The following is a 15,050-nucleotide window of genomic DNA, read 5'->3' on the forward strand; positions in this document are numbered from 1 at the left end:
TTTCCGTCCTTCTGAGACTGCAACAAGGATTATTCTCTCTCCCTCTCCCAGGAGGCTTAAGGGGGACTATAGTTAGCATGACTGGCCCCCTCAAAGTACAAAAACATGTCCTGTGATTTGTTATTTTTTCTCCCTATTTAGATAATTTTGTAAAGGATTTATTTTACATTGTGTGTGCTCAGACAGCCTTCATTTTCCATGGCAGTTTGGCCAGCTGATTGCATGATGACACTCAGCTCAATCATTGAAGTGGACAGTGCAGGAGATGCCGGTTCGCTCTCTACCAGCAGTGTGTCTGCATGTTATTAGTGGTGCTACTCCCTGCATCGCACCCTCTGTGTAACAGGAGGTGAGCAGACAGGAAGCAGCTGAACCTGCCCCATAGCCTGCTGGGAGCCTTGTGGCAGTCAGTGGCCTCAGTGAATACTTTGCCTAGGGTACTGAAAACATGCTGCGTCAGTACTGTGCAAGATGAAAGAATGCAAACCACTTCATCCACTGGCAGGAATTAAACCTGTTTTGTCTGACTTTAGCATTACAGCGCAGTGACACATAGCATCACATAAAAGGACTTTAAAGATAGAATGCCATTGTTGAGCATGCAAAGACACACTGAGACTCGAAGGCCTCATTTGGATGATGATATCATGCACGCTGACAGCAGGAAGCAGCCCCGAGCTTTCCTCAACTGGACAACGCAAAGCTGTAGTTCAGTCCAGTGGATGGAGAATGTGGAAGAGGGATCTATGTACTCTTATTTTATTTTTCCCTAAAGACAGATTAAAACTCCCTCTAGTGGACAGTTGACAATGGATGTTAATCATGATTCAAGTGATCATGTAGTCATCTCATATATACTGTTGTAGCTTTGAGCTGAAGGTCTTCCATTAGGTACTGTTGGATAAACAAAATAACAGGCAGAACTCTTTCACGTGTTGTTAAACTGTCATAGCAGATGCAGTTTAGGTAATTATTATCCATTTATTTTCTTTATTGGCCATTTGAATCATTAAATGTCTTACAAAGGAGTTTCCTTGCCTCCTTAGTGATATCTGAAGAATTAATCTGCAGCCGTTTATTGATTAATGAGTCAGTTGAAGCTATTTATTGTGCATAATTACACATTCCCAAATGATTTTTACTCTGGATTTTTTGCTGTTGGTCACAGAATACAAAATATAAGACAATTAATTTCCTTCTCTGATGTTTTATAGATTGAGTGACTATAAAACAGAATTGGATTAATTGACATTTCAGATATCTTGTCCTGTCTAAATTCTAAGGTGTTTCATTTATTTTTTAAAGGGCCAAGCAAACATATTAAAAGTTACATTTGAGAAGCTTGAAGTTTTTGTGGAAAAGTTACTTGAACATTGTTTAATCTGTCATTCTGGATGTTTCAGTGTGTATTTACACTGCTATATTACACAATGTCTGAATTCAATTTTAAGTTTAGAGTTGCTGCATTGTGCAGTTAGACCAACAGCACACTTCTTAATTATGGGCATTTGTAATAATCTGCAGACTGTAGTACGGGAAATGAGATTCTTTACTCCTAAAGAAAGTAGAAGAAGGAGTAGCTTCAGTAGGCTTTATCAACATCCTCAATGTTATTGTCTGTCAAGCTGTAGTCAGGATGAAATCACTGGAGAGATGAACTAAGAAGTGAGATCAATAGGATCGTAGTGTATATTGAGCCTAAAGGCAGACTTTTCAAGGTGGAGCTCTTTGAACCTGACTCGATCACCATAGTAACCTGTGAGATGTGCAGTATATATACTGCACATCTCACAGGTGGTGCATGCAAGCTGTTTTCTTCTTTGTGCACAGCAGCCAGTGCCAAAACTGATGTTATGATTGCTCTTGTGCAGGGTTCTTTGGTCTTGTTTTGGCTTACTATACAGCTTGCTTTAAAAAAAAAAAAAAAAAAAAAAAAAAAAAATATATATATATATAAATATATATATATATATATATATATATATATATATATATATATATATATATATATATATATATATATATAACCAGGATGGTCAGCACATACAGGCTGGAAGCACAATTGTACAGGCAGATCAGTCTCTTCCAGCATCTCTATGATACACCATTAAGTGGGATTGCTGGTACTTTCAGGAAGCTGAGCTATTTTGCAGAAAACCTCAACAGTTGTTTTTTAAAATGTTTTGAATTTATTCTATTCTGATTCCAGCTGTGATTTCTTTTTTTTCTCTGAACAGCAACATGTGTCTGAAGACTGCAGTGAATCGTCTATATCAGCTGTAAAAGCGCATAAAATTGTTTCTCTTCTCGGTCTGTATTTGTTACTAAGCCTGTTTTATACTGCAGGTATTACAGCTAATAGAACACAGATAAATCAAATCAAATCAAATCAAATCACTTTTTATTGTCACATCACATGTGCAGGCACACTGGCACAGCACATGCGAGTGAAATTCTTGTGTGCGAGCCCCACAAGCAACAGAGATGTGCAAACACAACAACACAAACGAGCAAAATACAAGAATGGCCAACCTGAAACTAATAAATATATGTACAATATATAATAGTGTATGCATTTCTGGATGTGTATACTAAATATTTTCCTACGTGTGTGTGTGTGTGTGTGTGTGTGTGTGTGTGTGTATACACATTTTTACAAATTAAATAGTAAAAAAATAAAATAAAATAAAATAATAACATGATAATAACATGTTTTATTCTGTTGGTATTTACAGAAAATCACAGAGTATATTCATTCTGTAAAATGAATCATTCAAAGTAGTCAAAGTAATTTCCAGGTATCTGTCACTGAAAGTGCAAATGTACTTCATGTGTTTCATATTTAAATGTATGACGTTCTAATGAGCAGCTTTTATGTTAGAAGTTAACACCAGCAATGGGCATGCTCTGGATAAGATAAATATGATAGAAAAACTATGCCATTAATAAATTCTCTGCCATCATTCTTGTCTTGCACCCTGTGATAGACAGACAACTTGCCCAGGGTATACATTATCTTTTGCCCCATGGGATAGAACCCCCTGCAACCCTGAATTACATAAGTGGGAAAAAAAATGAATGGATGGATGGATGGATGGATTCCTCTCTTACCCTTTTTGTGGCACCAATCAATTTGTTCGTTTTGTGAGTGTCTTTTATGCGAGCACGTGGAAAACGTGGTTAAAGACAGTTTATAACCACCATTATATCCATTATCTTTCTAGCCTTTCTTGGTTTTTCCAAGCCATCCAATGCAAAGAGGGCTTAGCTGTGTTGAGCTTGCTTCATACTATTACCCTGAGATAGCATGGTAAAAATCGCTGCACAGACTCAGAGCTCTCCTGCCCACAATCACACAAGATCTTTTTGGTCATATTCAACAAAATAATAAAGTGCAGGTTTCAGCAAGTCTTAAGCTTGCATCTGAAGTAGGTCAGAGTAAACAACATGGGGGTAAAATCTTACGTGTGGCATGTGTATGATGCCAGCTTTGCCGTTCCAAGCAAACTGTTGTGGAAAACAGGAGATACCCCCATGGAAGACAGAGAAACATGAGATATCACTCTTGATTTTCCACTGTATTCTCGCCTTCCCGTGGTCACATGGCTTTCCTCCCTAGAAATTTTAATCTGGTCTCGTGTTTGTTTTTGCTCTCTTCCTCCCTCGTCTCTCTCCCTTAGCCCTGCCCCTTCCTGTTCATGCCCATCTCCCCCACATCTCTGTTTCTGTGCCAGGCTGCTGGCATATCACAGATGGCCCTGGCTCATGCAAGGATGTTAATGTGAGAGAAGGATGCCTGTTTTCAGTCCTTTCATTGTTGAGAAGAAACACATCCTGTGATTCTTTTTACTTTGTCTTAATCATTATTGCTCTCTGGAATTTTTCTAAACTTTGGAAACTTTTTCTTTCCACCACTTGTGGCTCAGTGTATTGATTTTTATCTTAGTGTTGAATGCTGTGTGCACACTTGCAGACAGTTTACTTCTGACCTTTTGCAGACTTCTCAGGTATTTGGCAGTGAGCTATTTTGTAGATTAAATCTCTTTTTTCAGCTTGTGACTGCAGAGTTGGCAATGATGCCATGGCAGTGTTATCAGGCCACCTGTCTTTGCTGAAGATTGGGGATTTCTTGAACCAAACAAACCCAGCAGCTTACTCACTAGATCTGTTTCTTCACTCCAAATGCTGGATTTCACTGTAATCATAGATTTAGATTGCACTCTCATCTGACAAGATGATACCACGCTTTCTCTCTGGATTAACATGTGTAATAACACATCTTCTCCTTGTCTGCACAGATGAAAAAAAGGTAAACAAAGTTGGAGATGCCCAAATGGGTCATTGTTTACAGCCCATCTGGCATTGAGAGGCCCTGGGCAGCATGGAGAGCCATTCACTGTGGCAGTGCCTTATCCGTTCCCCCATCTTTCATCACATCTGAATTCCCACGTCACCAAGTCAACTGAAAAGCAATGGCAAAGACAGATATGCCTACTGGTGTGACGTGTGGTATAGTTGCATGCTGCAGGTGTGATAGTTGTCTCTTGTACAGTCTTTTTGTTGTTGGTGTTGTTTTCATTTAAGTCATTTCCATTCATTTGAGAGCATCTGAATGTGTTTGCTGTATGGCTGAATCAGTGTGCTGGTCACTCTATGGTTCAAGTTGCAACATAATTGGATCTAGTAACCATCACTTATCATTATGAACATAGCCTAGGCCTGAAGTGTATGTACTCTATTGATGAAACGGCTTTAGAAAGAATTGTAAATCCACAGCATGTCTTAACTGGTAAAATGATGCTTACCCAAAAACTCTCACCTTGTATGTTGGTTTATTCATGGTCTTTGTCCCACATCGTCTGAAAGGAAAAGCTGCAAAGGAATAAATAATTTTTTATCTTAATGTTTAGGAGGGATAATGGGGAGCACATACATACACAATGTTTTGAATGTTTTCAGTTAGATTAAAAAAATTGGGAAAACTTCTTTACTGTGATTTAAGCAAACATTTGGTTAAAGAGACAGTTGCAGTATTTTTAATATTTTTACTATAAAATGCTACATTATACACAGGTGGATAAAATTAAGAAAACCAGAATCATATCAGTTATAATTCCTGTGAGATGTGATATTTTGTCGATTTAAAGCCTTAGGTTTGCGGTATTGTTCAGCACATTGCAGTTCAATATTGTGGTCCATACCTCTTTTTTTTTATTGATCTTATAAAATATCCCACACTGAAACATGCACTGATGTTATAACTGTTCGAAGCAGACTCAAATTTGTTTATCAGGGAGCTGCAGAGCAATTTTCAACTGATTAATTAGTTAATTGACCAGTAATGGAAGCTACACATTAGGGTTTGCCTAAAACGGTCTATCAGTTACAGGGGTGGCTATCAGACCTCTTGTATGCAGCCTTGTTTTGACTTAAATGCCACATTGGCTAGACTTTTATTAAAGCTGACACACGTTGCTATGCTGCAGTCTTCACAGTTTTTATCTTGTGGTCTATATATATTGTATCTGACTTGCTGTGCTAGTACCTCCGCTGTAGTATTGCCTTAACATTTCGTACAGGGATTCTCTAAGCAGCTTTCAGAGCAGCACCTTACGTTAGGACATTTAGCTAAATGGCCTTTGACCGCTCTCTTTCCTCCCCCCCAACAATAGAAAGTGTCACAACAGCTCATTAGGACTAGTAATCCCTTTTGGAATTCAAGAAGGTTATTTGTATGAACAAACCTGGAGCACCTCTGTATCCTGTTAAGGCCTCCTGCTTAGGCTTTGTGGTATGAAGACATGGGTTACTTCACTCTAGTTGGCCTCTGCGTTACTAAGCTGTTTATGTAATGACTAAAAAACAAATGGGCTCACTGTAGCACTTCCATCTTAAGTTACTATTACTGTAAACTGCTATTAACATTTATGCTGGGAGCTTATTTCATTTATAAATCTTTAAATGTGCTGATAAACTGAATATGTGATTGTTGTCTTTGCTATAAGAAGTTTCTAATTCTTTGATTAAACAATGTAGGAATCCTTCTTCCTGGTATTTTACTTGTTTAGTCTGGCTCAGGGTATTATGCCGAATAAAGGCTGTCTAAGGGGCTCTGTGGCTCCAAACACTGCAGCAGATTCTAAAATTGTCAAACCAGGGAGTTTAGCCAGGCCACCCAGTTCAAATCAGGGCAGCTCTACTCGACAAATCATTGCTCTTGTCCTTATCTCAGTGCCAACCCTCATCATCAGTGGTCTGTACGATGCAGGACATGTGGAAGCCTGTCCACCCTCCGCACTCTCACTTTCTGGCTTGCACCGGTCCACACTGGCTACAGTAGGCTTTAGTCATTTACATGGACACTGAACACATTTGTGAATTTGTCTGAAGTTCAGAGCAGATGGGTAAAATTTGCCACCCGGTGTATCATAGCACTGCAGCTATTTGTAGCCACTCTGTCAGCTCCTCCATGGTTTTTACAATGGGTCTGAGTGACCGTGTTACCGTTAAGTATCAGTGTTTGGGGTCAGTGTATTGAAAGTGTCACCACCAGCTGTCGTACCTTGGGTTGGATTGGCTGGACACACAGGCTAATGCTGCTAAAAATGTTACCAGTTAAAGCAGATTAGAAATGAATGAAATAACATCTACTTGGCTTAAATCTAATAATAAATAATGTAATTATATCTATCTGTATATATACACGATTACATATGGAATATTTTATATATATATATATATATCACATCTGATTTCGTGCAACTGGAGAGGGGCACATTAACCACTTGTGAATTTTGAAAGTTCTGTATATAAAATTTTATATTAAGCCAGGTATTTAAAATTTACTGCAAACTTCTATGTCCATTGCTTTAAAAAAAATATAGACTTTTGCAACCGGATGATTCTTTTTGTTAAACCGTCTGTTTCTAGTGATCTCAACTTTGTTAAATTGTAAAATAGGCATCACTTTCAAGACTGTCGTAATGAAGAATATACCCCAATATTTATGTGTATTTGATTTCTTAGACATTGGTAATGTTGAAAATCATTCAACTATTTTCATACACAACTGTTGGTCTCTTGAGTAGATAAGTGAGTATTAGTAAAATGTTTTTCTTTGTGTCCAAAAAAACCACTTCCTTTTCAGCCTACGCGTTTTCACAGAAAAAAGCTTTATAGGAGGTTTCTATGCTTTAATCTGCTTTGGCTAACTGCTGGTCACAATCAGCTAGTCACACTCATACACATAAACATCCAAGCAACAATCACAAGTGCTCTTAATATGATCAGCACCCAATTCATTTATTTCATTTAGTATCTTATGTTCTGTTTTTCTTCTGTTCTCAGTGTGTCTGTGATGCTTTTATTTTGCATAGTTTCTGCTTGTCTCTCCCCTTCTGTTTTCTTAGCTCACACTTTTGATGCCCAAACAGCAAAGTAATCATTTGGGCATAGTCTGATTGTTGTTTTCTGCCACAGTATCGGAGTGGCTTCTCATCTTGAATGTTGTTCTGCCTCTTTGACTCCTCCCTCCCAAGGCTAGGTGAAGCATACATTTGTCTCTTTCAGAATGCTTTTCAGATATTTCACCAGCCTTTTCTTATTCAAAACATTATACTGGGCCACCCTGAATGCCGGGTATGCCATTTTACTCTGCCTGGGTTTACCATGGTTGTATGGCAGGTGTATAACAATGAATACAGGGATAATGGTAGCTGGCACAGCTGCCGGTCAAAGCCTCCTGCAGTCATGACTGATGGGACACAATTCAGCTGCGGGCAGTCTGCTGGCTCATGGCTCACCCTGCACCAGCTTTTGTTACAGCATTGGAAGCACTGCAGTAGTCATCTGTTATTAAGGATGGGTGGAAAGGGTTTCCAAGTAAATTATCATACCGCCTCAGCCTGGCAACCAGGGTTTGTTTCCCTTGAGTCCAAACATTTTTTGTTGAAATGTCTGCATGAACTGAATAAGATGTGGCAGTAAGGAGGTAGTTCTGTAGCTATGGTTAAAGGAATATGACCTGTATTGATTGTTAATGCGTCACATTATCATTGTGAGCGAGACTGAACCTGAGCTTTTCAATGCGGCATTTAAATTCTATACTAAGGCCTATTTGCTGTGGGATTTCTGCATATTGGGGTATGCATGCTAGTCAAGTTTTACTGGATTTTACAAATAACTTATATTCATGTAAAATATTTCTTTATCTTCATTTATTGACAAAAACATGTGACAGTAAATATGAGTTCTGCTGTCCTTTTTTATATTACAATTTGTTGACAAGTTGTTTGAATACAAATCCCAATAACACTGTGGCTATGGAGTCCCAGTGTTGCTAATCTGCTCCTTGTTAACGAAGGCTCAAGATGAGGCCAAGTTAATTAGGTAAAGCAGAAATAGTAATTAGGAACGCTAAGTTGTAGTGGCAAAGAAACAGCCAGACAATTTGTAATTTGGCTGGCATAATCAGGACTAATGCATAAACCTGTTTCTCTCCTAATACATTTATCCTCTAGGATGCGTATCTCACTGGTTCAGTAAGTTCAGATATTTGTATATTAGGTAAGAACTTGTAGACTTTGTCTCATTGGGGGAAACTGTGACAAACTAAAATAGACGAATTGGTGTCTATAAAAAATTACAGTCATAAGATTTCTTCAGACAGAACGGAGCTGTGTGTGAACTACATTTGTCAGCAGCCACTCATTAGCCACTCAGTCCATGTGCCACTTCACAACCTTAGCATTGTTCTATGCTTTCAGATGGATTGTGAATTGAATCTTTTATCAGAGATGGGGGATTAATTTTTCATGTAGTGAGATCTGGGATCATGTAAAATGGTACAATTGGAGTCATACCTGATGCTAGTACATACTGTAATTTTGGGTAGCATTCGTTGCATCGGTGTAATTTAAATCCAGACGAAGGGAATGTTCATGTCATGATCCACAAAAAAATGTAAGTATGTCTGATTATGTCAGTAGCCTTCAGGGAGAAGGCTAAAGCCCTTTATATACAATCAGTAAGCTCCTTTCATTAGGAAGTGTAACTCTTACAGCTTTGTTATAATTATCCTTAAATCCTCAGGTAAAGTAGCTGGACTGATGGCAATCCCTTCACAATTTGTTTTGTGTATTTTATGTTCAATATAGGTATTTGTTGTGCCTGAAAATGAATAAATAAATGAAATGAATGAATGAAATGAAACAATAGGAGTATGCTATTCCTACTTAATGTGACATTAGGTCAAGAATATGATTTTGACACTGCATTTATATACTATGATAAGCTTGCAGAGTTCCTGGATCTAATATTTTAATCCATTACTTGATTCTTCCAACACCAAAAAACCCAGTGGTTTGCTTTCTCATTCTGATATTCTGTGTCGCTGTATGAGCTAGCCGAGCTGTGGAATTAACAGAGGTGAGCATACAGATATAGTGGATGGCAGCATTGTAGAGAACAGGTTTAAAGATTCCTTCCTGATAATGTCACTATCTATTTTTCTGCCCTTGCTGCCTGCTGTAGCTTTCAGTTTGTGTGTTTGACCTCACTCAAGCAGTTACCTGCTCTGCTATGAAGCACAGGTGTGATAAGATTACATGCACATACATGCACACAAACAATAAATGGTCTGTTTGTAGTGCAGCAAATGTATCGTAATGAGTCACACTTGTTAAAGACCTCACAGTAGCTATGAGGAAATTGATTTTCAAAGTGACATTCTTCCATTCTCTCAGTGCGCAAAAGCATATAAGTGCACATAACTCTCGACGCAGTGAACCACGCCTCTCAGCCTGCATGTGGCTTCTGAATTATGCAGAAACCCCAGTGTCTGCTAAGAGGGAAAGACAAGTGAGGGTGCAAATGTAGGGGGTGATGCTGGGAGTGTGACTGGAGCTTGGGGAACACTCTGAATTGGGGCTTATTTGAAAAAAGCAGCAGGTTTCCTGAAAGATGAGATCAAGAAAGCAAGGGAGCAGTAAAGGAAGTAATCTGGGGAGAGGAGGGGGGGAATTGCCTAAAGGAAAGAAAGCTGCAGCACTCAAGCTTTAAGCAGTCTTCCTCATTTCTCTTTGTTGCTCTTTTTTAGACCTATGTTTCAGGTAAGCTTCAGACCATGTGGTGCTCCTGTGCAACAAACAGCACATGGGGATAACCCAGCCCAACTTAGCCAGCCCAAGCCTTTCATTGCTCAGCTTGCTTCAGTAGAAAGAGTTCTCTGCAGAACTGAATTATTCATGGGACTTCAGAAGAGTGCAGTGAAAATCCCCACACCCCTCACCACCACCATCACCACCATACACACTTACACAAAAAAACCTGACATGCCACATTCTTATACATGCAAGCCTTATCCATCACATCAATCCACTCCTCAACACATTGAATCACAATGTTGTTAATTTTTCTGGTTATTCATGCTCATTTTCTAATTGCAGTTTTATTTAAGAAGGAAGTTGACTTTGGGTGAATAATTGAATAGATTAAATCCCGCTAGGTTGTTTTCACTGCATTCCACCATCAGTGTCGTCGGTTTCTGTGATGGGTGGGGTCTTGCTGCTAGACACAGCTCACTGTGTGTATGTGTGTTATATAAGTCGTTGATGTAGTGGCAGTAAAAAAAAAGAAGACAAAAAAAAAAAAAAATCACAGGAAAGAAACCACAACCTTGCACTAGATACAGCATGGTGCTGCCAGACTAGGAACTGAGAAATGGTGAGAGAGTAGCTACAGAAGATGCTTTTTGTGTTTGTGGGGGATCTCGGGGATGAAAAAGGGAGTGGTCGGGGTGCAGAAAAGGAGATAGATTGCAGATGTGGGGGGAGGGGACTAAGAGGGTGAGAGAGTGAGAAAGCGAGTGAAAGATGGCAGAGATCGATGACACATAACCTTTAGCCATAGCATTTTGAGGGTGTGACGATGTTAATGCCTTGGTTCATTCTCCCAGGAGCGGCTGTGCTTTGTCACCCCTCTTTCTCTTTACACGTCCTCAGTGTTCCTGGACAAATCAAAGCTAGCAAGTAAGAGGTCACATCTGATCATATTACATCTAAAAATGTATTTACAAACAAAAGATTTCGCAGAATGTTCTTACTGATTGAAAAAGACACTCATCTGAATGTTCCCACACACGTACACTTGTGACGTGTGTGCTTTGACGCACATATGGTCTAATTAGAGATGTGTATATGTCTCAGAGACTGACACTAACCTCCACCTCAACTACTCCGTATTTCCCACTATCAAAAGCATACTAGAAGCATGAATTTAAAATGTGGAGGAATGATGGGATGCTCTTCCATCTGGTAGTTTTTGTGAAGCAAATATGTTTTACAGTTATTTTTAGGGGCTTGATAGTCATCATTTCTTCATCTGTTGTTTCCTATAGGATCGTAAGCTTTCTAAAATGGAACGTCAGCGCTTTAAAGAGGAAGCAGAAATGTTGAAAGGCCTCCAGCATCCCAACATTGTCCGTTTCTACGACTTCTGGGAGTCACCGCTTAAAGGAAAGAAGTGCATTGTTTTAGTAACAGAGCTCATGACGTCAGGAACGCTAAAAACGTGAGTATGGATGTAGGCAGTTGTTTTTAATTTGCTGCTCATTTAATTATGGTCTAATAGGTTTCCCTTTCCTTCATGCAGCTATCTAAAGCGTTTCAAGGTAATGAAGCCCAAAGTGTTAAGGAGCTGGTGTAGACAGATCCTTAAAGGCCTCCACTTTCTCCACACCAGGACGCCTCCCATCATCCACAGAGATCTTAAATGTGACAACATCTTTATTACTGGACCTACAGGTTCAGTAAAGATAGGGGATTTAGGTCTGGCAACACTCAAGGCAGCTTCTTTTGCTAAGAGTGTCATAGGTAGGAGACTTTTAACATGTGACTTGACAGATTTGTGGTTTTTACAGTAAGAAGTATTAGTCATTTGTCAACTGGGCTCTCTTGTTCTCTCCATCTGCTCCTGCAGGCACTCCAGAGTTCATGGCCCCAGAGATGTATGAGGAACACTATGACGAGGCTGTGGATGTCTATGCCTTTGGCATGTGTATGCTAGAAATGGCCACCTCTGAATATCCCTATTCTGAGTGTCAGAATGCTGCTCAAATCTACCGCAAAGTTACCAGTGTGAGTCATGCTGTGCAATTATTATTATTTTTTTAATTCTTGCATTTATTTTGGATGCCTGACTGTGAAGGAGAGGGAGAGGGGCAGAGAGGGCTTATAGCATGCAACAAAGACCTTCAGCTGGAATCAAACCAGGGATGCTACAGTTATGCAGTACACTGGAACTGGTCACACAGCATGGTGTTTTACATTTACATTAATATGTTTCCACCAAAATCACCTGTTCATGGAAAACATACTTTGGTCAAAATTTCTCAGAGCTCTAATTATGCATACAAATTGAACTTCTAAATATTTAATGTTAAATTAAGATTAAGATAATGACTTGTCAAAAATGGGCTTACACTCAGGGATTTTAACAGAAACCTAGAGATCTGTCCAGTATTTAAACATTAATGAATGAATGTTAAGTAGCCCTAATAGAAATATGATGAACCATAATGACTATATGCTTGGAATAAAAGATGATATACAGGCAAAAAGAGGCTGAACTAATTGCTCATCAACTGTCACCAGTATTAAATGCAAAACCTTTAAGGTGATAAATGCACTGTTTATTAAAATTAAGAAGTTGATAGTTTCATATACTAAGACTTTTCCATATATTCATTTACCAAGTTTTCTCTGTAAAACTTGGTTTCTAAAATGTTCAGCAAGAAAGTGACTTCTTTAATGTATTAATAATTCAGTGTCATGCTTTGTGAACATGGCATAGCAAGGTTGGGATGTTTATTTTGCCATTTCAGATAATAAGTCCAGAGAATTTCTCAGAGTACAAAATCAGCACCATTTTCAGGTAGATGATTCCTCAGTGTTGAATTTCTTGGTTGAAGAGTCTAATCAGCCATATGGTGTCACTCAGGGGGTCCAAGTTTCTTTTGTTTTCTGGATGAAGCCTAAAGGCTGTATTTCTGTACATCTTCCTTTGCTAGCAAAGCATAGTGCTTTGAATACTGATTGTTTTGTTTTTTCACTTTTAAAACTTGGCAGGGTTGGAGCTGAAAAAAACAGACTCTTTCACCTGTTAGTAGCTGTTAAAGAAATCTCTCAACCTATATTAATGGTTAGGGAGCATCAGTGCAGCTCTCTATAGTTGCTATTTTTTGCATTGTATTCATATGAATGTGCCTTCCACAGTGGGATGTTAATAGAAGGCTGATCAAAGAGAAACCCTAATAGCATTATACATTGTGTGTACTCCCTGAAGAGATACAACATCCAGCTGAATAATTGGTGGAATATTAATCCAGATATATGCATATACTTTACATCTAGTTTATTTTGATGCAGAAACTTTATTTTCTCCAGTTAATTATATCACACGTTTTATATAGTCTGGCTGCACAATTAAAAAAATAACTGGGTAGATTATACCTGTAAGAAACTAAATAGAAGTGTTATGTTAAGAAAAGACAGAATTCATCCATTTTTAGAAGAACTGCTCAAAATCTATTGGGCATCAAATATATTGTTAAACCACACCAGCTGTGACAACTCAGGACCGTCTGCACAGTCAAAACTGCCGAATTTAGACCAACTGACTGTAATAGTAGTTTACAAAACAACATCTGGCTGCTCTAACATGTGTAAATTGGAACATTCAAAGCCTTTGTATGAGAACGAGTTGGTTTTTGTGCTTTGAGCTGTACTTTTAAGAAATTTACTATGCTGCCGGAGTTTTTGTGAGGCTTCCTTTGGATGTTTTTATGCTTTGTGGGACCTGACATGAATTCAAACTGACCACTGCTGTGGTACTTTCGGCTCTCTTTTCAGAGAGCGAGTGTGTGATACTTAGAAGATAAGATTTGGGTGGAGCATCACAAAAAAGAAATTTCCATTCATGTGTTCATTTTTTTTCTCTTTTGTTATGTTTTGTCATCAACATGACATCCTTTCATGACATATCCACAATGTTTTGCTTATATTTCCCTTTGCTCAGGGAGTAAAGCCAGCCAGCTACAACAAGGTCATGGATCCTGAAATCAAGGAGATCATTGGAGAGTGCATCTGCCAAAAGAAAGAGGAACGGTGAGTGACTGTGCCCGGCGATGTCCAGCGTCCAGCCAACAGGGCCCACAAGGTGCCCTCTCGTCTTTCATGCCTTGTCTCACCTCCCCCGTTTCATTGCTGTGGCACTGACAGCTGGGCTCTCAGCAGCACTGCAGTTTCTATCCATATCTGCGGGGTGTCTTTCAATTCTGTTACATAATTAGTTCGTGTACATTGGGGCAAATAACGTTTAATTAGTTTCTTGTGGCTTTTTTTGTTTGTTTATTTATTTATTTTTTAATGAATCATGATTAGGTTCAGTGATTGGTGATCTGGGAAGCACAAGTAATATGTGACCATGAATGGCTCTGTGTCACTGTTAACTTTACTGTATCTTGAACATCTTTCCACTGGAGTCAGAGCTTTTCTTTTTCTGCTTCCAGGTACACGATCAAAGATCTGTTGAATCACGCTTTTTTTGCCGAGGACACAGGTGTGAGGGTGGAGCTAGCTGAGGAGGATGATGGAAAAAAGTCCTCAATAGCTCTCAAACTGTGGGTGGAGGACCCCAAGAAGTTAAAAGGGAAATACAAGGAGAGTGGGGCCATTGAGTTTACATTTGACCTGGAGAAGGAGGTCCCTGAGGTTGTCGCACAAGAAATGGTGAGTAAATGGTTTTAGCTATACATTACAGAATTCTTTTCATACATGGAAATGTTAAATCTGAATGTTGAGTACTAGAAATGGTTTCTATTTCTTTGTCGTTTTATTTTTTTGACACCACACTTTTATGCTTTGCATTTCTTAGAGGCTTATTGTCTTCTAGTGTTTGGTTTTATATAGTGCAGATTGCTAAGATTGATAACTTCCAGGAATATAGTACTATTCTTTTCTTTTTGTTTACATAGTTTTCTCAAGTGAACGCAA

General features: G+C 38.8%; 1 protein-coding gene across 7 annotated transcripts in view; it reads left to right on the forward strand.

Moving 5' to 3' along the window:
* Positions 1-15,050, forward strand: part of LOC309696835 (serine/threonine-protein kinase WNK2) — a 40,862-nt gene that overhangs the window by 2,311 nt on the left and 23,501 nt on the right. For all 7 annotated transcript variants that reach the window (XM_082518280.1, XM_082518275.1, XM_082518278.1 and 4 more), the window contains exons 3-7: positions 11,396-11,568; positions 11,650-11,870; positions 11,977-12,134; positions 14,074-14,162; positions 14,567-14,786. In XM_082518280.1, the coding sequence (XP_082374406.1) occupies positions 11,396-11,568; positions 11,650-11,870; positions 11,977-12,134; positions 14,074-14,162; positions 14,567-14,786 (861 nt within the window). The remainder of the gene's footprint in view (positions 1-11,395; positions 11,569-11,649; positions 11,871-11,976; positions 12,135-14,073; positions 14,163-14,566; positions 14,787-15,050) is intronic.

Source organism: Aulonocara stuartgranti (genome assembly GCF_965226115.1).
Source record: "Aulonocara stuartgranti genome assembly, chromosome: 20".
NCBI classification, from domain to species: Eukaryota; Metazoa; Chordata; class Actinopteri; order Cichliformes; family Cichlidae; genus Aulonocara; species Aulonocara stuartgranti.